The 27,766-nt window shown below is 41.6% G+C and overlaps 1 protein-coding gene across 14 annotated transcripts in view; it reads right to left on the reverse strand.

Annotated features, from left to right (window-relative positions):
- The window catches only part of DLG1 (discs large MAGUK scaffold protein 1), a 344,209-nt gene that overhangs the window by 168,365 nt on the left and 148,078 nt on the right, over positions 1–27,766 (reverse strand). For 9 of the 14 annotated variants that reach the window (XM_039489063.1, XM_039489060.1, XM_039489062.1 and 6 more), the window contains exon 5: positions 9,534–9,632. The exons of the other annotated variants lie outside the window; for them this stretch is intronic. In XM_039489063.1, the coding sequence (XP_039344997.1) occupies positions 9,534–9,632 (99 nt within the window). The remainder of the gene's footprint in view (positions 1–9,533; positions 9,633–27,766) is intronic. 14 annotated transcript variants of the gene reach the window in all.

The following is a 27,766-nucleotide window of genomic DNA, read 5'->3' on the forward strand; positions in this document are numbered from 1 at the left end:
AAGGGGCTATGTTATAATTATATACTATACTAAGAGAGTTAGAGCTATATATTATCTTTGTACAGAGATCATAAGAACATAAAAACGGCCATACTGGGTCAGAAAAAAAGCTCCATCTAGCCCATTATCCTGTCTTCTGACAGTGGCCAAGGCCAGGTGCCCCAGAGGGAATGGAACAGAACAGGTAATCATCAAGTGATCCATCTCCTGTCGCCCATTCCCAGCTTCTGGCAAACAGAGGCTTGGGACACCATCCCTGCCCATCCTGGCTAATAGCCATTGATGTACCTATCCTCCATGAACTTATCTAATTCTTTTTAGAACCCTGTTATAGTCTTGGCCTTCACAACTGTGATTAATGTGTATAAGCCTTGCCAAGTAGTGTCCGGCTAAGTACAGTTAAGCCTCAAACTACCAGAAGTTGTAAGAAGCAAGTACAGTAGAATCCTGCAAGCATAAGCATAATCTATCTAGGAAGCTTTATAGACTAAAAAGGAAACTCTGTAAAGGTAGATACAGACTTGTGGTTACTATGCTCTGCAACCAAATACCTCTTTAAGCTGACTCGAGCATTTTTGAGTCTAACAAATTGACCACAATTAGCCACATAGAGAAGAGATGAGCAGAGCACAGGTGCACAGTTCATAAGTTCAAAACAACCGCAAATGCCACCCTAGAATATTTGGCCACCTTGATTGGTCGACCTGTTTTGAAACACGGACAGCGAATACAGTGTACATAAGATGCAGAGAGAGAGAGAGAGAGAGAATGGTGTCCCTAGCCTCTGTTCGTCAGAGGATGGAGATGGATGGCAGGAGAGAGATCACTTGATCATTGCCTGTTAGGTTCACTCCCTCTGGGGCACCTGGCATTGGCCACTGTCGGTAGACAGATACTGGGCTAGATGGACCTTTGGTCTGACCCGGTACGGCTGTTCTTATGTTCTTAAGCAAGCCACGACTGCAGAGGCCTGAGCCTCAACCTGGCATGCCAGACCACGTACGTGCAGGCTACCATGTGACCGAGGAGACATGGACAACTTCACACCGTAGTGGTCGAGTACTTCCTCAAGCCTCGAATGATGCTTGTCGGGACTCCGGCAGACTTGCTCTTGCCTGAACTGAGTCCAACACTGCCCCGATAAACTCTATCCTCTGGATCAGTGATAACTTTGACTTGTTCACATTGAGGAGGAGACCCAGTCTCGAACATGGATGTGACCAGAAGGACCTGCAACGCCACCTGCTCTCTGGTGCAACCCTTGAGCAGCCAGTTGTCGAGGTAAGGGTATACCTACACCTACACCTTCCTCCTTTGGAGGAAGGTTGTTACCACCGACATGCACTTGGTGAAAACTTGTGGGGCTGTCAACAGGCTGAAGGGGAGGACCATGAACTGATAATGTTTTTGGTTGATCACAAACCATAAAGAGCATTTGTGTGCCGGCCAAATAGCTATGTGGATCTATGCATCTTTCAAATTGAGGGCGGCGAACCAGTCTCCCGGATCTAGAGAAGGGATAATTATACTGAGGGAGACCATGTGGAACTTCAATTTTACCATGAACCTTGGAATCAGAGGCCTGGTATGAGGCCTGAGGCCTAAACTAAAGTAATGGTCAAGACTTTGCTAACATAAAGCAAAGTTAAGCTGTGAGCCAGAGGCAGGCCCTGCTCACAGAAGCAAGGAAAGGGCTGATGCTGCAAGAAGATACGTACCTAAAAGGTACTGAACACTAGATATCAGAACATTCACATACTTGCACATTCCACACAGATAACAAAGAACAGGCTGGCCCATCCCAATGACAGGGGCAAAAGGGTAATATGATGGATAGAGTTGTTTTGATCGAACCAACATGTACAAGGTGAGAGGCGGCACCTTAATACGTAGAGGGGTTGTACCGTGCTATGTAGAAAGGTTGCACCTCAATACATCAGGTGTGATGTGTAACTTGTTTGTATCTGTGTATAAGAATGAATCCCTGGGGCGGTGTCTTTGTCCAGCCTAGGGGGCAGTGGAAAGTCCCGCCACTGACTGAGCTGAGTCCATTGCCAAGAGCCACTTTCTCGTAGTATGCCCGGTAGACTAAGTAATCTACGGGGAACTGTCATTGTGTCCGAGGTCGCAATAAACCTAGTCGACGTGACTTTGCATCTTACTGGACTCTGTGGTTATTGGGGGTTCTCGTCGGGTCTGCTGTGTCAGCTATCTGCGCAGAGCTGGGGCAGCACACAGAGGGAACACACACACGCAGCCCAGTGATATCAACAAGGAGAAAGCAGAGCACCACACCGGTACCACTCTGACAACAGTTGCCAAGACAACTAACGGCATTTTGGGCTGTATGAGTAGGGACATTGTCAGCAGATCGAGGGATGTGATCATTCCCCTCTATTCGACATTGGTGAGACCTCATCTGGCGTACTGTGTCCAGTTTTGGGCCTCACACTACAAGAAGAATGTGGAAAAATTGGAAAGAGTCCAGCAGAGGGCAACAAAAATGATTAGGGGGCTGGAGCACATGACTTATGAGGAGAGGCTGAGGGAACTGGGATTGTTTAGTCTGCAGAAGAGAAGAATGAGGGGGGATTTGATAGCTGCTTTCAACTACCTGAAAGGGGGTTCCAAAGAGGATGGATCTAGACTGTTCTCAGTGGTACCTGATGACAGAACAAGGAGTAATGGTCTCAAGTTGCAGTGGGGGAGGTTTAGGTTGGATATTAGGAAAAGCTTTCTTGGTTCGGGGAGAAAAGCCCTTACAAATCCTGCACTTCTCTAACTGATATATTTCCTCCAGACACTTTAAACAAACATCATGAGGGTCACCCGTTGGTATGGACTTGTTACAGGACTTGCATCCCTGGGACTTAGGCATGTAAGTCCCCACAGGAGAATGCAGTCAGGGTGAAGGGTAAACTCCTGAGCCCAACATCTAACTAACTAACTAACTAGAACTACAGTCTAAAGACGGTTACTCACCGTTGTAACTGTTGTTCTTCGAGATGTGTTGCTCATATCCATTCCAGTTAGGTGTGCGCGTGCCGCGTGCACGTTCGTCGGAAGACTTTTACCCTAGCAACACTCAGTGGGTCGGCTGGGCGCCCCCTGGAGTGGCGCCACCATGGCCCCGGATATATACCCCAGCCGACCCACCCACCCCTCAGTTCCTTCTTGCCGGTGACTCCGACAGTAGTGAAGGAGGGTGGGTTTGGAATGGATATGAGCAACACATCTCGAAGAACAACAGTTACAACGGTGAGTAACTGTCTTTTCTTCTTCGAGTGATTGCTCATATCCATTCCAGTTAAGTGATTCCCAAGCCTTACCTAGGCGGTGGGGTTGGAGTGAGATGTGGCGGAGTGCAAAACCGCCAAGCCAAAGGCCGCATCATCTCTAGATTGCTGGACTAGAGCATAGTGCGAAGCAAACGTGTGGACCAATGACCAGGTTGCTGCACGGCATATCTCCTGGATTGGTACGTGTGCCAGGAAGGTGGCTGAGGAAGCCTGAGCCCTGGTAGAATGGGCAGTGAGGTGGCCCGCTGGGACATGGGCCAAGTCATAGCATGTGCGTATGCACGCTGTTAGCCAAGAGGAGATCCTCTGTGTGGAGACGGGGAGGCCTTTCATACGGTCTGCCACGGCCACAAAAAGCTGGGGGGATTTATGGAAGGGCCTCGTGCGGTCAATATAAAATGCAAGCGCCCTGCGGACATCTAGGGAGTGTAACCGCTGCTCCCGTGGGGAAGAATGAGGTTTAGGGAAGAAAACTGGGAGGAAGATGTCCTGATTAGTATGGAAGGCCGAAACCACCTTAGGGAGAAAAGCGGGATGTGGCCGCAACTGAACTTTGTCCTTATGAAAGACAGTGTAAGGGGGGTCTACAGTGAGTGCTCGAAGCTCGGAGACCCTCCTGGCCGAAGTAATGGCCACCAGAAAAACTGTCTTCCATGATAGGTATAGCAGAGAGCAGGTTGCCAGCGGCTCAAAGGGGGGGACCCATACGCTTGTTTAATACCAGGTTGAGGTCCCAGGTGGGGGCAGGACGATGAACTTGAGGGTAGAGGCGTTCCAGCCCCTTTCGAAACCTAGCGGCCACCGGGTGAGAGAACATAGAGAGTGACCACCCTCTCCGGGATGGAAAGCAGATATGGCAGCCAAGTGAACCCTCAGGGAAGATATGGCAAGGCCCTGCTGTTTAAGGTGCCAGAGGTAGTCCAGAATGACTGGAATGGGGGCCTCCGAGGGAGTAAGAGTCTGTGACGCACACCAGGCCGAGAAACGTTTCCATTTGGCCACGTGGACCGAGTGGAAGGTTTCCTACTACTGAGCAGAACATGCTGCACAGGGGCGGAACAGCGCAACTCCGAGGCGTCTAGCCACGCAGGAGCCACGCCGTGAGGTGGAGGGCTGGAAGGTCCGGGTGACGGAGACTGCCGTGCTCCTGGGTTATAAGGTCCAGGCAGAATGGGAGGGTGATCGGTGTGGCTACAGAGAGGCTGAGCAGCGTGGTGTACCAGGGCTGCCTGGGCCACGCTGGAGCAATCAGTATAAGATGAGCTCTGTCCTGCCAGATTTTTAACATGACCTTGTGCACCAGCGGAAATGGAGGGAAGGCATAAAGCAGCTGGTGCTTCCACGGGATGAGGAATCCCTCAACTAAAGGAGCACCCTGGGCCATGGGTGCCAACTTATATGGGCTCGTGGAGCTAAAGCCCCAGGAATATTCAAAATCAGGGGCTCTGCTCCACCAATATTTGGAGCTAGGTTTCGCCCCTTTAAATCCCAGCCGCGGCCGGGAATCAGAGGGCTCTGGGCTGCCCGCTGCGGCGGGGAGCCCAGAGCCCTTTAAATCCCAGCCACGGCTGGGAATCAGAGGGCTCTGGGCTGCCTGCTGCTGCGGGGAGCCCAGAGCCCTTTAAATCTCAGCCGCGGCCGGGAATCAGAGGGCTCTGGGCTGCCCACTGCGGCGGGGAGCCCAGAGCCTTTTAAATCCCAGCCGCAGCCGGGAATCAGAGGGCTCCGGGCTGCCTGCAACCGCGGGGAGCCCAGAGCCCTTTAAATCTCAGCCGGGGCTGGGAATCGGAGGGCTCTGGGCTGCCCACAGGGGCAGAGAGCCCAGAGCCCTTTGAATCCCAGCCAGGGCGGCTGGGATTTAAAGGGCTCAGGGCTCCCAGCGGCTGCCAGCAGCTCAGAGCCCTTTGAATCCCAGCCCCTGGCCGCTGATTGCCCCTTCCCCAGACCTCTGCCCGAACTGCCCCCCAGGACCCCCACCCCCTATCTAAGCACCACTGGTCCTTGTCCCCCGTTACCCACTCCCGAGACAACTGCCCCTAACTGCCCCTTGGGACCCCAGCCCCTATCTAAGCCTCCCTTCTCCTTGTCCCCAACAGCCCCCACCAGAGACCCCAACCAACATCCCCCCAGGACCCCACCCCCTACCTGTCCCCTGATAAACCTCCTAGACTCCCATGCCTATCCTACTGCTGCCTGTCCCCTGACTGCCCCTCCGAACCTCTGCCCCATCCAACCCCCCCGCTCCTTGTCCCTTGACTGGCCCCTGGAACCCCCTACCCCTTCTCCAACCTTGTAATCTTGTGGCACTGACGCGTTGTAGCTTCATTTTATATCGGCTTACAGGGCGGGAGTGGGGGAGGGGGCACCACCATTTTGGGCCCCACCAAAAATTATACAAACCTGCCGCCTATGCCCTGGGCCTGGTGATACGCCCACGGTGTCCAGAAGGGCCACTGCTGAGCACCCTGCGCTTGGGGATGGGCTTCTTGAAACAGGCCCTCGGGCACATCCGCATCGCGGTCCTGTGAGTAATAGCTGTCCGCGTGGGATGACACCAACGGATGTCTGGATGGCCACGGAGGAGCAGAGAAGCCCTGGGCGGATGTCCCGACAGATCTGGTGCCCCTGCGCACGGGGGACCGGTGCCGTGGAGCATCTTGGTGCCGAGATCGAGACCGGGACCTGCGATCGTGAGCGGTGCTGGTCAGGGGCGCTGATAGAAGCTGGGCAAATCAGGGCCGGCTTTCTGATTGACTGGATCGCCCGCACCAGCGGTGCCGGGGGTGGTGGGAATGCCGGGTCTGTCAGCACAATCAGGTCCTTCGCCACTGAGCATACCTCCGGCGTGGAGGGTCTGATGAGCTCAACCACGGCGGGTGCCGGGGAGATCACGGGTGCCAGACTCGACGGCCCTTGCCAGACCGGAGTCGACGGCGCCGGCTTAGCAGGTGCCGCGGCGGGAGCGGGCGCCAGGCGGTGCAGCTGAGCTGTGCCCTCGTGCCGCGCATTGGGCGGTGCTGGAGCGGCAGGGGTCTTAGTCTTCTTTGCTCTCGGCGAGAGCGAGCGCCTCAGGCCTGGCTTTGGAGCTGGCGACGTCTGGTGCCGAGAGGGCTTAGGCGTACTGGTGCAGCCCGATGCCGAGGAGGAGCTTCTTGAGTCCAATTGAGCCGCACTCGGTGCCGAGGATGGAGGGGTGAGAGCCGCCTCCTTAAGGAGCTGTTTAAGCCTGATGTCCCGCTCCTTTTTAGTGCGTGGCTTAAACGATTTGCAAATTGGGCACTTAGCTGTTACGTGCGACTCGCCGAGGCACTTCAGACAGGAGTCGTGCGGCTCCCCTGTGGGCATCGGCCTGTGGCAAACCGAGCATGGCTTGAAACCCGGGGAGCCGCGCATGTGCGCCGGTCCCGGTGCGGGGAGGGGGCTAAGCCCCGAACCCGACTAAACTCACTAACTAACTAAACTACTAACAACTAACTACACTTATCTAAAAATCCAAATATATCTACAACTATATACACAATACGAAACGAGAAACTGTGAGAATGCTAGGGAAGTGGAGGTCAGCTAAGCCGCACTCCACTGTTCCAACGATCGACACGGGCGGTAAGAAGGAACTGAGGAGTGGGTGGGTCGGCTGGGGTATATATCCGGGGCCATGGTGGCACCACTCCAGGGGGCGCCCAGCCGACCCACTGAGTGTTGCTAGGGTAAAAGTCTTCTGACGAACGTGCACGCAGCGCGCGCACACCTAACTGGAATGGATATGAGCAATCACTCGAAGAAGAACTATCGAATACAAACAGTCCCAATCAAAACTAGGGAAATGTGGAGACTTTGCAAGGCATGAGGCCACAGTTCCAATGACCGTCACTGGTGCTAAGAAGGAACTGACGAGGTGCCAGGTTAGCAGGGTCATATATTGAGCACTATGGAGGTGCCACTCCAGAGGGCTCCACAGCTGATCCGATGGGTGCTGCTAAGGGAAAATTTTTCCGACTGTGTACATGGCACACGCACACATAATTGGAATCAATATGAACAATCACTCGATGAAAAAGAATTACTTCTCATGTCTTGCTTACAACACTCTTCCTAATACATCCCAGAATGATGTTTGCTTTTTTTGCAACAGCATTACACTGTTGACTCCTATTTAGCTTGTGGTTTACTACGACCCCCAGATCCCTTTCCACAGTGCTCCTTCCTAGGCAGTCATTTCCCATTTGTATGTGTGCAACTGATGGTTCCTTCCTAAGTGGAGTACTTTGCATTTGTCCTTATTGAATTTCATCCTGTTTACTTCAGACTATGTCTCCAGTTTGTCCAGATTATTTTGAATTTTAATCATATCCTCCAAAGCACTTGCAACCCCTCCCAGCTTGGTATCGTCTGCAAACTTTATAAGTGTACTCTCTATACCATTATCTAAATCACTGATGAAGATTAGCTGCCAACACATCTTACCCAGGAAAAATGGGGGAGCAGTGTTGGCCCACATCCATGTCTCTCTGCAGCAACAACTCCATTTGCCTAATTCAGGATGTAGTATGCATGGCAAATGAAAAGCATGAGAACCTGCACTCCATTTAAGATGCTTCCATTTCAGCCTTAGCCAAGTGTGTGGCTTATATTTAGTCTTGGTGGAATATAAGAACTTAGCTAGCCAGTGAGGGAAATAAGCCAATAGCCATCAGAGGCATCTAGAAAAAAGCCCAAAAGCCTCAGCACCAGAACTCTCCACCAGTAGCTTGCAAGGTCTCCCTTCAGTGGTAGTCTGAACTCAAGCTCCGAATTCATACTTCTGTGGAAAGATAGTGACATTCCTGTTGGGATTCTTAAAAGGAAGTGTATTAAAATAAAGGAAATTAGAGTCCGTAGAACATGTTCCTTCCACCCTTAAAAAAAAACAAATTAAAGACCACATAAGTAGAATGGCAAGCCAGGCCATTCTACTTTCCAGATTCTTTATTGTACATACAATTATTTTTTCTACTGAACCTCTGCTCCTGTCAGAAAAACCATTACATCATTAGACTACTGCAAGGACTGGATAGTTATCTACTTATTCAAAACATTACAGTATTTATATATCTGATTTCTCCACTGAGTAGAAAAAAAGTTTACTCTGATTAACTGATCAGCTCTAATCCTAGTAGTATATGAGTAATTTAATATTTAATTATTGTTTCTATTGGGACCAGAGACTGAGTAGAAGACAAAGTTGCAGACAATAAGAAATTCAGAAAGTAGCTCAGCTTAGTCTCCTGTTTTGCCTGCCATCTCATCTGCTTTGAGCAGGGGGTTGGACTAGATGACCTCCTGAGGTCCCTTACATCCCTCATATTCTATGATCTCATCTCATCTTTTTCTTAGAATAATGTCACCTATCTAGTCCTTAGTATTTCATAGTAACTTAACTGATTTATAGTGACTTTTGAAAGTCACATGTTATTTGAAACCCAGAAATATTATTCAATTATAGGTATTTTACCATTTTTCTGTTTTTGTCAGAATTAGAAGTTCCCACTTCTCTTCAACGGTGTAACTCTTCCATTAGACCGCAGTATCATCTAATATGTTGAGGACTTTTTAGAAGTTATTGTCAGAGAATTTAATTCTACATGTAACTTGCACTGAAGCAATTGATTATGCAAACTCTGTAGGGTAACTCCCACATCCAACAATCGTCAAACAATTCTTACACGCTGCATATGATTTTAAACACACTGATCATTTTGTGATACTAAATTTTATTTCCAATGAATTTATTTCCATGATAAACATCCTCAATAGTATCTTTGAAATATTTCAGCCTCCTTTGCTGCTTTAGGATATAAAGCCTAACTAACCTATAAGCCAGAGAACACAAATTAAGTTACAATGGTAACCCCAGAGAAGCTGACACTTTGGAACAGGGATTTCTGGAAACAGTAATGTTCTGATCCGACAAACACTTATGCACATCCTTAACCTTAACCTTGAATCGTCTAAAGGATACCTCAGAAAGGGCACTGTCATAGACTTACAGAATAACAGATTTTAAAAAGAAAGGTGTTCGTACATTTACAACTTTAAGCACAAACTGCAGTACTTCCTTTACACTGTATATGGATTAATAATTTATTCACTTTATAATTCATGGAACAAACCTGACTGCAACAATGGGAAAATGTTATTTAAAAGAACAGCTACAAAAATAAATTTAAAATGGCAGAAAAAAAAAAGAGTAAAAACCTGCGATGTAGAGGATGGGATGACAGTGGTCTCAGCAGGGACTGGCAGGACAGGGATCACAGGGAGAATGGGAGAAGAGGGAGGAACAGCTTCTGTTGGCTAAAAATCATCAATAAAAAAAGTCAAGAAAGTGATAAAGTAGAAAAACACAAACAAGACAAATTGAGGAAATGTGTAACAATCATATTTAAATGGATTTAGATGTTAAAAACATTTAACAATAAAAGTTTATATCTTTGAACAATAGACGCTTAAGTACATAAAGATGTTATCTTACAATACATAGTGCATTCCACTATACAGTACCTACAAACACAGGGCTCCAAACTGAGAAGTGATGAGTGCTCACATCTATTGTCAACAAGTCACTAACTTCCCAGGATCAGGAAGGGCCTGATCCAAAGCCCACTGGAGGGAATGGAAAGACTTCAACTGACTTCAGTTGGCATTAGATCCAGACCACGATACATCATATGTTATCTACAGCATAAAGGGTAACTGAAGGGAAACTGGAAAAATGAACAACTAATGTAGTTTCTGGGTACTTCAGAAAGAAAAATAGTAAGGTCTGGAATACATGTTCTGCACTGATTTAATGAAACGATAGAAAAATAGATTTAGTTAAATTGGTGCAACTCCCTAGTGTGGATTCGGTTCTACCACTATAAAGTAGGGATGTCAAGCGATTAAAAAATTTAATCGTGATTAATCATGTGATAAATTAATCTTGATTAATTGTGCTTTTAAACAATAATAGAATACCATTTATTTAAAATTTTTGATGTTTTCTACATTTTCTAATATATTGATTTCAATTATAACAGAATACAAAGTGTACAGTCTCACTTTATATTTATTTTATTACAATTATTTACACTGTAAAAAACAAAAGAAACAGTATGTTTCAATTCACCTAATACAAGTACTGTAGTGTAATCTCTAACATGAAAGTTGAACTTCCAAATGTAGAATTATGTACAAGAAAATATCTGCATTCAAAAATAAAACAATGTAAAACTTTAGAGCCTTCAAATCCACTCAGTCCTACTTCAGCCAATCGCTCAGACAAACAAGTTTGGTTACAATTTGCAAGAGATAATGCTGCCCACTTGTTGTTTACAATGTCACCAGAAAGTGAGAAGGGGCGTTCGCATGACACTGTTGTAGCCAGTGTTGCAAGATATTTACGTGCCAGATGCACTAAAGATTCATATGTCTCTTCATGTTTCAACCACCATTCCAGAGGACATGCATCCATGCTGATGATGAGTTCTGCTCGATAACAATCCAAAGCAGAGCAGACCAATGCATGTACATTTTCATCATCTGAGTCAGATGCCACCAGCAGAAGGCTGATTCTCTTTTTTGATGGTTCGGGTTCTGTAGTTTCCGTATTGGAGTGTTGCTCTTGTAAGACTTTTGCAAGCATGCTCCACACCACATCCCTCTCAGATTTTGGATGGCACTTCAGATTCCTAAACCTTGGGTCGAGTGCTGTAGCTATTTTTAGAAATCTCACATTGCTACTTTCTTTGTGTTTTGTCAAATCTGCTGTGAAAGTGTTCTTAAAATCAACATGTGCTGGGTCATGATCCGAGACTGCTATAACATGAATTATATGGCAGAATGCGGTTAAACAGAACAGGAGACATACAATTCCCCCACACACACCCCAGGAATTCAGACACAAAATTAATTAACACATTTTATTTTAATGAGCATCATCAGCATGGAAGCATGTCTTCTGAAACGGAGGCCGAAGCACGAAAGGACATACGAATGTTTAGCACATCTGGCATGTAAATACCTTGCAACGCTGACTACAAAAGTGCCATGTGAACACCTGTTCTCACTTTCAGATGACATTGTAAATAAGTAGTAGCATCTCCCATAAATGTAAACAAACTTGTTTGTCTTAACGATTGGCTGAACAAGAAGTAGGACTGAGTGGACCTGTAGGCTCAAAAGTTTTACATTGTTTTGTTTTTGAGTGCAGTTATGTAACAAAAAAAAATCTACATCTCTAAATTACACTTTCGCAATAAAGAGATTACACTACAGTACTTGTATGAGGTGAATTGAAAAATACTATTTCTTTTATTTTATAATGCGAATATTTGTAATAAAAATCATATAAAGTGAGCACTGTACACTTTGTATTCTGTGTTTATATATAGAAATATATAGAAATCCATATATTTGAAAATGCAGAAAAATATCCAGATATATTTAATAAATTTCAGTTGGTATTCTACTGCTTAACAGTGCGACTGTGATTAATTTTTTGAGTTAATCGCATGAGTTAACAGTGATTAATCAACAGCCCTAGTATAAATGTGTCTGTAACAAAAGAAAATATTCAGGTATAAACACCTTTATATTGACAGAACTCTTGGTGGTTTACTCAGATTTAATTATATCAGTTTAGGAATTGATTTAATTAAATCAAAAGAATAACATTTGTAGATAAGTGCTAAGACAATTTAGGAAACCCATTCTGTGCTAAAATTTAATGGAGTTAAATAATTTTTAAAGGCACATAATTTAAAATACTGTTCCACCACCAAGCAGTAAATAATATGAATTACAGGCAACATCCATTAACATCTGCATAATAGCAGAACAAAATTAAAACTTAGTGTATATCAAAACTTGATATTCCAACTAAATTTAAGATAACATGATTGTAAGCGCAGCAATACAACAAACAGCAAAAATTTTAAACCATTTAAAAGAAGGATCAAATAGAATGAGAATATTTTAAAATTATGCATGAGATATTTTAAATACATTTCTGCACATTTATACTGTAAGAAAGGCATTTCAGTAACACTTCAAATATTAAACTCTTTTAATATTAGAAAACAATGGTTTAACATTTTAAAGGATTATTAATAAATTGTTCTCTCAGAGGTATCAGAATATCCTTACAGCTTTAAATATACAGCCTCACAATTTTCTAAATATTACATTTTTAACTGTAGAAAGGAGATGCCTCAAGAAAGTTGATTGTACACAGATGTATCCAAAAGTAACAAAAGACAAATACATGTACAATATAACAGAACTCCAGTTATCAGCAGGTCTTAGAGAGACATACGTTACCTTAGATAATGTTGATCTAGTTAACTAGCTTGAGAAGTTAAATATACTGTAGCCTCATGTATACAAATCTCTGGTCAACTCTTCAACCAACCTCACTTGCATGTCATGTGACTCATTTTGGAATGCAACGAAGACAACCCTTTTTAACCCCAATTTGAGCTATTTGTATTATACAGTAAGAGCTACACTAAAAGAAGAACATTAAGGTTGCAAAATAAATCCTCAAAAGTTAGGAAATTACATAATTAAAACTGTCTCATTAATTTTAATAGTTTTTTGTTTATGATTTCCTGGTTGTTAAAAATGCAAACTGAAAATTAAAATGTGATCCTGTGGCACTGTATTAACATCCAAATGGTTCATCAGCAGGGTTAGAGCTTTTAGATCTCTGCCACTTGGGCTAAAGGAGTAAACAAGTGGTTCTCAACCATTCCAGACTACTGTATCCCTTTCAGGAGTCTGATTTGTCTTGCATACACCATATTTCACCTCACTTAAAAACTACTTGCTTACAAAATCAGACATAAAAATACAAGTGTCACAGCACACTATTACTGAAAAATTGCTTATTTCTCATTTTTAACATACAAGTATAAAATAAATCCATTGGAATACAAATACACCTCTACCCCGATATAACGTGACCCAATATAACACGAATTTGGATATAACGCAGTAAAACAGCGCTCGGGGGGCAGGGGGGGAGGGCTGCGCACTCTGGCAGATCAAAGTTAGTTCAATATAACGCGGTTTCACCTATAATGCTGTACGATTTTTTGGCTCCTGAGGACAGCGTTATATCAGGGTAGAGGTGTATTCTATTTACATTATAAAGTGATACTCAGGCCTGTTTTTCACCTGTGGCCTTTGTCTGAAACCTGAGTTCCAGCGCCCAGGGCTGAAGCATGTAACTTGGCTTTGTGGGGCCCTGGGCAACTGCCATGCTTGTCAGTCCCTAATGCCAACCCTGCACTTGTGACCATCCTAAACCTATCCTGCAACCTCCAGGTTCAGAAACTCTTATCTCGATTAGTTGAATACCCCCTGGAAGACCTCTGCGTACCCCCAGGGGTATGCGTACCCCTGGCTGAGAACCACTGGACTAAACGATAACAGCAGTAGATTGTCATTCCCATGAGGATCAGTCAATTTGTTTGTCCTTTGTCCCATCGGCTCCTAGGCTTCCCTTCCCTTCTCTGACACTGGCCCCAAGTGTCCTTTCCCGGGCTCTTACTCTCCACCTTCAGTCTTGTTGTCCAGTCATTCCCAGCTTCTCATTCTGTCTTCCCAATACCCCACTCCCACCCACTGGCTCAGCTCCAGCACACCACCACCCTGGATTCTTAGCCCAGTTTCCGTTCCAGGCCCTGTCTCTCTTTCAGCTTCTCTCTCTTCCCTCCTGCCCACCTTCTGCAGCTAGTCTCAGTGTTTCCCCCCGCCCCCCTCCCCCCCCACCCCGCTCCTCATCCAATCTGTGTTCCCACTGGAGTTACATGCTTACTCCAGCCAGCTTCCAGCTGTTGCTGACTCCTGCCAGTCCACCCCTACTTGAGCTCCTCATCCTAGTCTCCTTGACCAACAAGTCCCAGTTCTCCCTCTGGCCCCTTGTCCTATGTAAGACAAACACCCATTACTGGATCCTAATCATACTCTCCTGCATCACCAGGATCTTTGTCCCTGTCTCCACCGCCAATCCACCTCATGTGTTCCCCCCCTTCATTTCCTTCCTGGCTCCCTGACCCTGTCTGCCCCAATCTACCACCCTCCTACTCCCAGGTTCTCTATACCCCTACCATCTACCAGCTCTCAGTCCCAGTCTTCTTCCCCCCAGCCCTCAAAGCCCTTTGGTCCAACATATTCCCCAGAATAACAAGAATAAGATGCCTGGGCACTAGGAGGGCAATGAAAGCATAGGAGACAGTCTCACTGCTTCCAGTTTCTGTGCCTGAGCCAATAGTGGCCCACAGCAGTTAGGAACAGCAAATTCCAGGGAAAGTCCTACTTAGTCCCTAGAGCCCTGAACTGGAGTATGCTCAGTGCAGACAGAATCTTCAGAGGCTTTAGATTCTAGTGAGCACATGTGAACTGAGATTTTTCAAAGGCTTATAAATTGGTCAAATTTTCACAGAGACAGCAAAGAGCACTTTCCTTGCACCAGGATGACCTTTCCTCCTCCTCCAAAACATGGAGGATCAGTTTACAACTAATTTGTTAATATGGGCAAAACAATATATTTTTCCCTAATCTTGTCTTGGAAATAGTTGAACCATTTTTGCTGAAGTGCTTCAAAACACTGACCCTGAGGCATATACCTGGGATCATCTCTTAGCTGGAGAATGAAGCGTTCAGCTAGGAAACACCAACCGGTACTGAATGCTGGACCACATCTCCTCAGCACCGCTGGCTACCACAGATGTATCAAATCTGTCCTGCACTCCCTACATTGGCTTCCCATGGAACAGTGAATCAAGTTTGAGGTCCCAGTCCTTATCTTCAAGGTGCTCAATGGCTTTGGCCTAGGAACAAAAGCACCAGAATGAAGATTGGAGTTGTCCACTTCCCTCCTCTGGTACAATGAACTTTCTACAGTTAGGTTAAAGCTCATCTATGTAGGAGACATAGCTTTCTAAGGGGCTCTAAAAGGAGCTCCCCCCAGGAACTAAGATCACCCAGGAATGAAGGCCCACCACAAACTTCACCAACTGCCACTCTAAGTGCAAGTGAATTTTTTTGACCTTGTCCTCTCTAACACACATACAGGAATGTGGGCATGTGTGGGTGTGGTGTAGTGTAAAAAAGATCCTAAACAAAATACTGCACTGCGCACACAATCTGAAGTATGCAAGGAATGGGATTCTGCCTTGCCATAAGTCCTCTTGCTACTCAGGGGGAAATCCATTGAGGAAAAAAAAAAACAGTGACTTGTCATTAGTGGTGATCCAATTCCTTTCACCAGTACTGAACCCACACAAATTTCTAAAAACAGAAGTTTATGGTTATTTTCAAATTATCTTCAAATATGCAAATTATCCCACTGATTTGCATAAAGTGTGATAAAGCTAAGCAAACCTTAGCAACTATGCAAACTGCTGCCTAATAAGACTCAGTCTTATTTATTTAAAAAACAAAACTGCAACTCAGTCTTCTATGTACAGCTAGAGCAGTATAAAAGTGTTGAGACTTCCTAACAGTGATTGTAGCAGTGTGCTGAAACCATCCTCACCAACACCCGCTACTGTTACAAAATGTTTCCAGGATCAACTGATGTGAGGCCACAATGTGGCAGAAAGGTCTCTGAGATACATACAGTACCTATCAACAAATCCTATTAGCTAGATAGAGATATCAGGCTTTGGAGAAGAGCACATATCAATTCATGTCTTTTTGTAAAGAAATGCTAAATACTAAACTATCAGTTTCACATGAAGGACACAGTTTTCATAGTTGTCAGTTCATACTAACCAATACTGAAACTGAAATGATAAATAACTTGAACTACATTCACAAAGATTGTGTGGGAATTTATATTTTTTTAAAAGACAAAAGTTTAAATGAATTGGTGGAACAGGCATGCAAGACATAGTAGGCCTAAAATACTTTGTATAAACGTGCATTGTTTCCCCACAAATTCTCCTGTTATGGCTTTTGATATACCATTGTGTGAAATATAAATATTTTTAATTAGAGGCATTATGCTAGTATAGAGGCTTAAAAATTTATAGAATCCCTGGTAAACTTAAAAGAAAAAAAAAATCACATTTTAGAATATAAGAATATCATTTTGAAATGTGTAAGAATTTTGCAAATACAACATTGATTTTGAAAACGTATGCGTCTCCCCTTAAAAAATTCTTCATTTAAAAATAGTTTATATGAATTTTCTCTTTTAATTAAGGCATTTAAACTGTGCTTTAAATGGATGCAACACAACCTTACAGCATCAGTAGGGGATTTATATAATATTTTGAATTACATTTGCAGATTATATATTATAATTTGGTACAATTTCTATATAATATACATTGTTTTATACAGAAATATATATTACCACATTTTATACTACTAGTGTACTTCATCTAAGTGTAAATTTTTTTTGCTAACTTAGAAATTTGCATTAAAGGGAGTTTTGTTCGATAATGATGTTATGCATGTTGAAACATTAAGATAAACAACCTAATTATTTTCAGGTAAACGCATAGGGATTTTGCATTGGAATAGGCCTATCTAATTTTTGTAACCAAAACTGAACCATTTAAAAACTAAAGTACTACATGTGATTTGCTTTACAAATAGGTTATTAAAAACAGAAGTAATCAATACGTTAACTGGTGAGGCCAGTGCAATAAGTGCTCCAGAGTTTTCCATTAAAGGCCAAGAATTTAGCCAAACAAGAACACCCTCCTTTCCCCACCCCCAACAAAACAGAACAAAGTAGCAGTTGAACTGAAAACTACAAAAAGTACTGTGTGCACATCCCAAAAAATTGAATTAAAACAGGGCATATTACAGCACTGCTACAGTACAAGTGTGGAATGAACTCCACTGTAAAAGGAATTCAGCTTCTCTCCACCTTCAAACAAAATGCTTTGTGGAAAGCAAAGTGCAAATTTGTCCCTTATGGGACAAATAATGATCAGCAAAATTCCATAACAGCATGACATCTAAAACTTGGATATATGCCTTCTTCAGTGTCTCAAAATGGAATTCAAATTAAACATGCAGCAAATGGAAATTTGAAGGCAATATTAAGACTACAGAAAACAAGTATATTAACTTTTTCTACAGTTCATACAGAATGCCCACTATACACTGTGTAACTTCATTTCTTTTCTGAAGGCATAAAATAATTTGCTAAGGAAAAAACACCACTCTTTGTATCTAAAAACATCTGCTACTTTAAAATACATACCTTTTCTAAGGAACTGTTAGGCCACGATCCATCAGACCACCAGCCACTATTAGCTTTCACTTTGGCTGTCCTTTTTGTAGGACTCTTTTTTACACTATCACGTAGGTTTGTGAACTTGCCTCTGTGTTTTGAGGACACAGGCAATGTTGCTGAATTAAAAGACTTATGAACACCCAGTGCCTGCTGCTGATGCTGGAAAGGATGCTGTGGCCGTGTAAGATGGACACTCTGAGGCATTTCCATCCAGGGGTTCCTTGTAAAATCAGCAAGCCTGATGGTTCCCATTTCACAGCCATCTGGAGCATTATATTTGTGGCCATGACAGTAAGTGGTCATCAGACAGGTAATCCACGCAAACCTTTTCGGAAAATTAATATTGTATTTTTAAAAAAGGATGTATGATTATTCTAGAAAGGTTTCAAAATACTATTTTCATTTTGTGAGTTATCCGATAGGAAAACAAAGAGCAAAATGCTATTTTAACCAGTACTACGCATGTGTGCACACTCGCTTGCTCTATTTAAAGAGCATCATTAAGCTCTAAACAAACGATCCCTTTGGAAGGCATAAATAATCAATGATGTGCATGGATTACTGAGTAGATGACAACGGTCTTCTGACATTTCCATAGGTCTATATAAAGCAGAAACTTATCATTTTGAGACAAATGTATCCCTCCCCTAAACTTCTTTACATTGTATCCCAAAAATCTCTCCAAAATTTGCTTCCCTTTAATTTATTTTGTTAAATGTTTGAAATCTGGTCAGTTTAAAGAAAACTGAGTTACTGATAGTATCTGGCCTGAATTCACCACACCAATTTTAATAATTTTACAATCAAATTTTTTAAGTGTCTGTCCCCCTGCTATTGTGGCATGAAAATTCCATGCAAATAATAGGAGGAATTTACTATACAAGGGAAACAGTCAAATTAACTCTATAAAGTGCTGGCAAATGAACATAAACTGAAATAAAACAAAAATAATGTTTCATTTTCTCTCATCTCAATTTTAGTAATCCTAGGAGTTATTTAAAAAAAAATATTTTCAGACAAGTGTGATTTTAAAGTTGGCAGTGTCCCTTTAAACCATCAGCCAATAAAAACATCTGCTTATGGAACACAAGCAAAGTATATGCTCATACATTTAGGATTATTTTTTCTATATTGTGATAATATGGAGACACATTACAGTTTATCAAGTCAAAACATTAAAAAGGTGTGGTTGTACTTCATGTCATTAGGCATTTAACTAAAAGGATTGTGAATATTTAGGCACTTTTAACCACAGAAGAATTTTATGAACTGTGCATAAACTGCTTGAGATTCAGTGTGAAATAACTGTGGAGACTATCTAATGGTTTGGATATTAAGATCCAGACAGGAACTGACAGCTACTCCTCTAATTATCATAGAGCTGCCATGTCTAATCTTCTACTGAAAGTGTAAGTAATCAACTGCTGCACAAAGTATCACTGATGCAATGCTGAATCACAGAGTCAGAAAAGGAATACTTCCATCTAAAATTCGACGATTAAACAAGCTCATGCCCTTTAAAAAAAAAAAAAAAACTGGGTAGGGGCCCAACCCTGCAACCACTTACTGCAGAGTATGGCTCTTACAAATGTGAATAGTCTCATTGACTTCAGTGTGACATGGGCCCTACCATGATAACATTGTATATGAATTGACAGGTCAATATAGCAACAAAGCAATAGCACAAAACATAGCCACTATCCACTGAAGATCTTTACAGTATTTTGTTCTTTTAAATTACCATCAATTTAGTATTTAATCAGGCAGTTCATTTTAAAAAGTATCTGGTAGTAAAAAAAATCTTTAGACTGCCTTTTTTTGTAATTAACTTCTATTTTTTAAAAATGAAAGCTAATATCGTAATGAGACTCCACAAAAAGAGTCATGTTCTTGGTTCTCCCTTCTTGGCTTTGTAGTAGATGTCAAAGATTAAGCCCAAATATTGCTACTATCAATTAATTTGAATAAAACAAAAAACTATGTTTTTTCCCCAATCAATTTTAAATAAAATATTTGTTAAATGGAAAAAAATTAAAATGATAGCCATTATGAATCATAGCAGTCTTTTCCTAATGTAAGAAGGGTTTGAGGTAGCTGATGTTTTATTGTTCATATTCATTGTATGCTTTATTAATCTAAGCACTGACCTTGCACTACCATGTCTTTTCTTTGAACTATCCAGTAGAGTGCCGTAAGATGTTAGCTCAGTGGTTCTCAAACTTTTGTACTGGTGATCGCTTTCACATAGCAAGCCTCTGAGTGTCCCGTTTCCCCCACCCTTTATAAATTAAAAACACAAGAAATAGGCAGCAGTCTTTATTAGAAAAACCTGACAAATACACTAGCGATTCTATAATCAGTGCTATCTTTGTCCACCTACTTCCCCTTCACCCTATTGCTGTCTGTTGAAACCCAATTGGTACATCTAGATTGAAAGGTCTTCAGGGCAGTGAGTAGGACTGTGTTATCTTGCATTTATACAAAGCCTAGCACAAAGGGGCCCTGATCTCAGCTAGGAGCCTTTAGGCACTGCCAAAGCACACAATCAACTCAGGCACATTCCTATGCTTATATTACATCTGTACATAGCACAGAAATAGTCCCTCCTATGCCTGTTTTTCTTCATGTGCATGTAGCTGTAAAGGGACAGCTTAAATATTGTATAGAATCATAGAATCTCAAGGTTGGAAGGGACCTCAGGAGGTCATCTAGTCCAACCCCCTGCTCAAAGCAGGACCAAACCCAACTAAATCATCCCAGCCAGGGCTTTGTCAAGCCTGACCTTAAAAACCTCTAAGGAAAGAGATTCCACCACCTCCCTAGGTAACCCATTCCAGTTCTTCACCACCCTACTAGTGAAAAAGTTTTTCCTAATGTCCAACTTAAACCTCCCCCTCTGCAACTTGAGACCATTACTCCTTGTTCTGTCATCTTCTACCACTGAGAACAGTCTAGATCCATCCTCTTTGGAACCCCCTTTCAGGTAGTTGAAAGCAGCTATCAAATCCCCCCTCATTCTTCTCTTCTGCAGGCTAAACAATCTCAGTTCCCTCAGCCTCTCCTCGTAAGTCATGTGCTCCAGCCCCCTAATCATTTTTGTTGCCCTCCGCTGGACTCTCTCCAATTTATCCACATCCTTCTTGTAGTGTGGGGCCCAAAATTGGACACAGTACTCTAAATGAGGCCTCACCAGTGCTGAATAGAGGGGAATGATCACATCCCTCGATCTGCTGGAAATGCCCCTACTTTATACAACCCAAAATGCCATCAGCCTTCTTGGCAACAAGGGCACACTGTTGACTCATATTCAGCTTTTCATCCACCGTAACCCCTAGGTCCTTTTCTGCAGAACTGCTGCCCAGCCATTCGATCCCTAGTCTGTAGCAGTGCATGAGATTCTTCCGTCCTAAGTGCAGGACTCTGCACTTGTCCTTGTTGAACCTCATCATATTTCTTTTGGCCCAATCCTCTAATTTGTCTAGGTCCCTCTGTATCCTATCCCTACTCTCCAGCGTATCAACCGCTCCTTCCAGTTTAGTGTCATCTGCAAACTTGCTAAGGGTGCAGTCCACACCATCCTCCAGATCATTAATGAAGATATTGAACAAAACCGGCCCGAGCACCGACCCTTGGGGCACTCCACTTGATACCGGCTGCCAACTAGACATGGAATCATTGATCACTACCCGTATATGTCAGGAAATATTGTATCTACTATTGTTACAAGTAACACCTACGACTACCAGAACTGAGATTTGAGAAAATGTTTTTCCAGTTTGTTCTATCCATTTTACAGCATTTTTATATTGTTATTTTCACAGCTTCTCCTGTGTGGTCAGTTGGACAAATCTATTTAGGTATTTCATACGCCAACAGAGAAAAATGAAAATATTTTAAAAACTAATAAATAATTTAAAAATTTAAAATCACAAAGTTGGCAGGTGTAGTACCTAAAAGTGAGTTAAAAGGAGTTTAAAAATAATGGAAACTGACAAAATTTCCAGCTTTAATGTATCTGTTTAGGTTATTAAATGTATAAGAACACAGAAACTGCCATACTGGATCAGACCCAAGATCCACCAAGTCCAACGTCCTGTCTCCGATAGTGTCCAATAGAGAGATGTGTGCTATAATCTACTTTCCAGATTAGGTCTCATCCTGGTCCCTAATGTTAGAGATTTACTTTCACCTTGAAGCATGAGGTTTTAATACGCCTTCCAAAATTTTTGTTTTAATTAACTTTAATAACTCGGGTATGCTGGCTATTCATATACATGTCCAATCCCTTTTTCAATCCTACTAAATTCTTGGCCTTGACCTCCTGTAGCAAGTTCCACAATCTAATAACGCATTTTGTATAAAAGTACCTCTTTTTATTGGTTGTGAACTTCCAACCTTTTAATTGCATTGAATGCCCCCTTGTTCTTATGTCATAAGATAGGCAGAAGTTCTCAAGTCTATATTCTCAATGCTATTCATTATTTTATATACTTTTATCATGTCCCTTCCTATTTATCACCTTTCTAATGTAAACAATCCCAATCTTTTTATTCTCTCTACATGAGAGTTTTTCATTCCCTTAAATATCTTCTTGTCTTTCTCTGAATTCTCCAAGTTCTGTAATATGTATATCTAAATCTATATTCTTAAGAATAGACAAGATGGAACACACTGCTTTAGGAATTTTAACTTTTGCAATTCTCGACTATTTAAAAAAATAGTTGTCTATTCTAATAACGCTAACATTTAAACAGTGCCTATAAAAACCTGTGTTTTGCTCTCTGATAATGAACAGTATCAGAAATGTATACAGTTCCACTGTACTGGATTTGCAGTGAACTTGTATTTTTCAAACTATATTCAGTTAGCAAAGAAAGAGCCCCCATAAGCTGAAGCTTTAATTAACTTCCAAAAAGGAAAAGCTCCAACGAGGATGCATGTGCTGATACCCAAAATGTGGCAGGAAACCCTATGAAAAGCTCTAAAGTGTTTTAATTTAATCTTCTGGGCTACCTAATTAGTTTATACACACAGGATTTGTGTATTTCACTTCAAGGATTCATTTTTTTACACAAGGTGAAATGGTTCTTCTGAAATGGGTGAAATCTCTGAAATGCACTTATGTGGATCAATAAAGATTAAAAGAAGGAAAAAGGATTGTGTATCTGGAGAACTAAATACTTAATAGAAATACTAAACCTAACCAAATATTTAAATGAAAACACTTATTGAATCAATGTTTGTCCTAAAAGATGAGGTAATACAGAATTGTAGGACTGGAAGAGACCTTGAGAGGTCATCTAGTCCAGTCCCCTGCACTCATGGCAGGACTAAGTATTATCTAGACCATTCCTGACAGGTGTTTGTCTTAAAAATCTCCAATGATGGAGATTCCACAACCTCCCTAGGCAATTTATTCCAGTGCTTAACCACCTTGACAGTTAGGAAGTTTTTCCTAATGTCCAACCTAAACCTCCCTTGCTGCAATTTAAGCTCATTGCTTCTTCTCCTATCCAGAGAGAAAAACAATTTTTCTCCCTCCTCCTTCTAATAATCCTTTACGTACTTGAAAACGGTTATATACCCGCTCAGTTTTCTCCTTTCCAAACTAAACAAACCCAATTTTTTTCAATCTTTCCCTAAAGATCATGTTTTCTATATCTTTAATCATTTTTGTCGCTCTTCTCTGGACTTTCTCCAATTTGTCCACATCCTTCCTAAAATGTGGTGCCCAGAACGGGACACAATACTCCAGCTGAGGCCTAATCAGCGCAGAGTAGAGCAGAAGAATTACTTCTCGTGTCTTGCTTACAACACTCCTGCTAATACACCCCAGAATGATGGTTGCTTTTCTTGCAACAGCGTTGCACTGTTGACTCATATTTAGCTTGTGGTCCACTATGACCACCAGATCCCTTTCCTTAGTACTCCTTTCTAGGCAGTCATTTCTCCCATTTTGTATGTGTGCAACTGACTGTTCCTTCCTAAATGGAGTACTTTGCATCTGTCCTTATTGAATTTCGTCCTATTTACTTCAGACCATTTCTCCAGTTTATCCAGATCACTGTACTCTCTATGCCATTATCTAAATCACTGATGAAGATATTGACCAGAACTGGACCCAGAACTGATCCCTGTGGGACCCAACTCATTAGGCCCTTCCAGCAGGACTGTGAACTACTGATAATTACTCTCTGGGAATGGTTTTCCAACCAGTTTTGCACCCACCCTATAGTAGCTCCATCTAGGTTGCATTTCCCTAGTTTGTTTATGAGAAGGTCATGTGAGATACTAAAGTCAAGATCTACCACGTCTACTGCTTCCCCCCATCCATGAGGCTTGTTACCCTAACAAAGAAAGCTATCGGGTTGGTTTGACACAATTTGTTCTTGACAAATCCATGCTGACTATTACTTATCACCTTATTTTCTTCTAGATGTTTGAAAATTGATTGCTTAATTATTTGCTCCATTATCTTTCCGGGTACAGAAGTTAAGAGGACTGATCTGTAATTCCCTGGATTGTCCTTATTTCCCTTTTTATAGATTGGCACTATATTTGCCCTTTTCCAGTCTCTACACCACCCTGATGAAAATTTAGCACATGGACTAAAAGCCTTTACAGATCATTCATTGCACTTTTTCCACACTGTGAAAATTACTTAGTGTGCACAGTGGGTGCAGCCAAACTGGTGCTGAACATGGTTTAGTGGCAAATGAGGCCAAGAAAAACTGATTTCTGAATCAGTAAGGAACAGGTGTCCAGCTGAACATAAGCTGCAGTCAGCCCCAGTACAGCTTGACCCATGGTCAACAACAGATACTTTCTATAGCATAGACAAGACTTTTGAGAAGGTAGGAATTGCATTTGACAATTTGGGGACAATTTTTTATGTAGATATATGGTACATTAGAGAGAAGGGAACTAACTTCTGACCTTAGGGGAAGTGGAATCAGAAATGAACAACATCTAAGCACTTGATCAAATGCATGGAAGTACTAAATCACCTTCAAAAAAGTGCACAAGGAAGATGGCTATCATCAGTATAGGAACAAGAGTCTTGTTTTCATTAGAAAATTTCACTGTTGCATCTTGAACTGGGGTGAGTGAACCAGCTAAAAGTTGCAAAAGGGCAGTGCAACCACACACTGAATCCTGATGTGAGTGCAGCATAATGCACTACACCCACACACAGAATCCCTCTTGCTAGTACAGCACAGCCTATGAATTATTGCACCTATCACTGTTCCAGCCACAGCTCTCTAGACCTTCCTGGGCCAGGGGCAAAATGTCTACAGAACCTAATTCCTATATGCACCTGTTTTCACCATTAGTTTGTACACGACCTGTCCTGCATGTGGTATACACATGGATGAGGAGCAGTGAATTTACACCTTCTATATTGCTTGTTATTTTGGGGGTTCTGAACCCTGTAAGGCTGGAACAACAGGACAGAAGCACAACTACATTGGTGAGGCTGTAATCTTGGAAATTAAGAGACAGAAACCTGAAAATAGTGTATAGTTCACAGATTATTACACAAAACAGCAAAAACTGAAGAGAGACCCTAAGATGGGAAAACTGCAGTTTTTAAACATCTGTCACCCCGATGTCTGAACAGTGGATTTTTGGGATGGGGATGAGGGGTGGAAAATGACAGTAAGTGAATCTCTCACATATTAAACCTTCCAACAGCAACCCATTTGTTTGTCAGACTAGAAAAAAAGGAGTGTGCCATGTAATAGTCTTAAGAAGAGGGGAGGTATGCAGAGATTCATTAGGGTGTTATAATTACAATAGATCACTTCTGAACATGGTCAGTAGGCCTTTCCAACTATTTATAATTGTATACTATCAATTTTTCCCCCTCAACTCTGCCACAGACACACTCCAAAAATGAGATCTATTTACATGACAAGTTTCAAATGTTTGACATAGAGAAAACGTGGAAAGTTTTTGTAGATTTCTGTAATTTTTAGCAAAATCCAAGCATGGAAACAAATGAAAGGATTAAAGGAAGGAGTGTCCATGTGGGCGGTGGAGGGGAGGTTAACTATATGTACTGCAATCCAGTTATAGTGTTTGCCAGCATGTGGAAATGTCACAGTAAGCTGATCTGAGTTATTCTTGTTCTTTCCTGTCACCAAATAGATAGATACAAAATTAAGTAAATATAAAATATATTTCCAGTATTACCAGACTGAGCAGTATTTTTTGATGGATAACTTATCACTGCATTTATTTTCAGCACTAATTAATACTGTTTACTTTCTTTCTAAGTATTTTAGAGGACTTAGAAAGCTTTTATGCCTACTAAAAGCAGTACTGTAACTGTTCTGTAATAGCCTATAATGGGAACTCTATAAAGTTTCTCTTCTATTATCTCTCATTAATTTATAATGATATAAAATTGAAAGTGAAATCTCATCTGTTCATGAAAGACATTGTTTATTTTAAATACGTCAAAATAAAAATAGCAGCTAACAGCTAGGATATTGTTTACACCTTTGAAACGGTAATATATCTCAATATTTATATTTCTACATGTTTTCATAGTATCTCATGTTAAATTACAAGCTAAGGAAGTTGGTCTTTTAGAGAGTAAGAAATGAATTAAAGTAAAAGTTGAATCCAGCTCATCAATAAACAAAAAGAAGCTAAACTCAATTTTAATTCAGAATTTTTGAAATCTCCATATTTCCATGGTGCTCAATGTTGCATTAAATATACTCCTTTTCCAAAAACGTAAACAAGTTTCATAAACTTTTCCGTTCAAGTCCCTTTCCTTCTGACCTCTCCAAAAAGCCCACACAACCCAAACCTGTCATCCTACATCCTCTTTAGCTGGGATTCAATGTGGAATCACTCTCCTACATAAACCTGGCACTGGGAACATTTTAAAAACAGTTACACAGAAATTTTACTTTGTAACAAAGTGTATGCTTTTATATGCAAAACCTAATAATTATAATACTAATGTATATTCTACACATCAAAGAACTGTCCTACTATACACACTTTAATCTCATTTGTAGATTGCTTGTGCAGGATTAAGCATACAAGTATAATGCAGTAGTTCTGCTATATAATGAATATTTTTAATCTGTTTAAATCCCTGCAATGCATATGTTTAACTGACAATATTCATCCTGTTCATTTGAACTGTCATCTTGCAATTATGTTAATATTTGACAAAACAACCTTTTTAAAAAAAAACTGGACATTGAATTAAACCCTAGCATACTAGCTAGATTTTTCAATGTCACTCATTTAATTTTATATTTCAATGGTTTCCATTTCAAGTGACACTATTTAAAAAAATGCCCTATATTTTTTTTATATAATGTTAAATCAATTTAATTCCATTTTCATGCATTAATCCTAAAACATACTATGTAAAGCTTTACTTAAAAGATTTAGAAATGAAAAATAGATACACAAACATTACTTAAAGATTACATAGAGCATGTATATATTACAGTCTGCTATTTTTTAATTATTAGTAACCACAGAAGGCACATACAAAATTATTTCAACAAGTGCTACATTACCTGGGTGGAGCTGGCAGCTACTGAAATGCAGTCACTGAAACTGTGTCCCCCAGTGAAAAATGCTAGTATCTGCTGCCAACGAGAAGGCTCTGGCTCAGCTCGTAGCTCATCTATCGAGCCCTTTTTTGCCCACTGCTTCTGCTTTGGGCCTACAAAGCTATGGCTGGAGACAGTGTTGCTGCCTCGATTGGCACGAGAATACAAAAGTGTGTTGTTTCCGAAAATGTAATTCATCTCTGCAGTTCTGCAGGTGGTTGCCAGGCAGTCTTACTTCCCTACTGACTGCTCAGCGATGAATGATCAGTAAAAACTGCAGCTAGAATTACAGCAGCATCATTTGTAAATCATGGAAACAACAATCTCTATAGCTGAGGCTCATTTTTTTCTCCAAGTTGTATCTATTAGCATATATATCTTCTATACTTGTTACTCATCTGAGAATGTACTCATTGTTGCAATCAAAAATCAATCAAACTTAATTTTCTTTTGCACTATTATCCCTTCCAAGGTCTGCAAGGATCAAAAGCTCTTGTTCTTTTGTTAGCCAATAACTAGACAAACCGAAATCCAGGAAGTGAGTCGATTAGCAGGTACAGTCGGATACTATAAGCACTGGACTATGAAGACCCTCTGTG

This window comes from Mauremys reevesii, linkage group 9, assembly GCF_016161935.1.
Source record: "Mauremys reevesii isolate NIE-2019 linkage group 9, ASM1616193v1, whole genome shotgun sequence".
NCBI lineage: Eukaryota > Metazoa > Chordata > Testudines > Geoemydidae > Mauremys > Mauremys reevesii.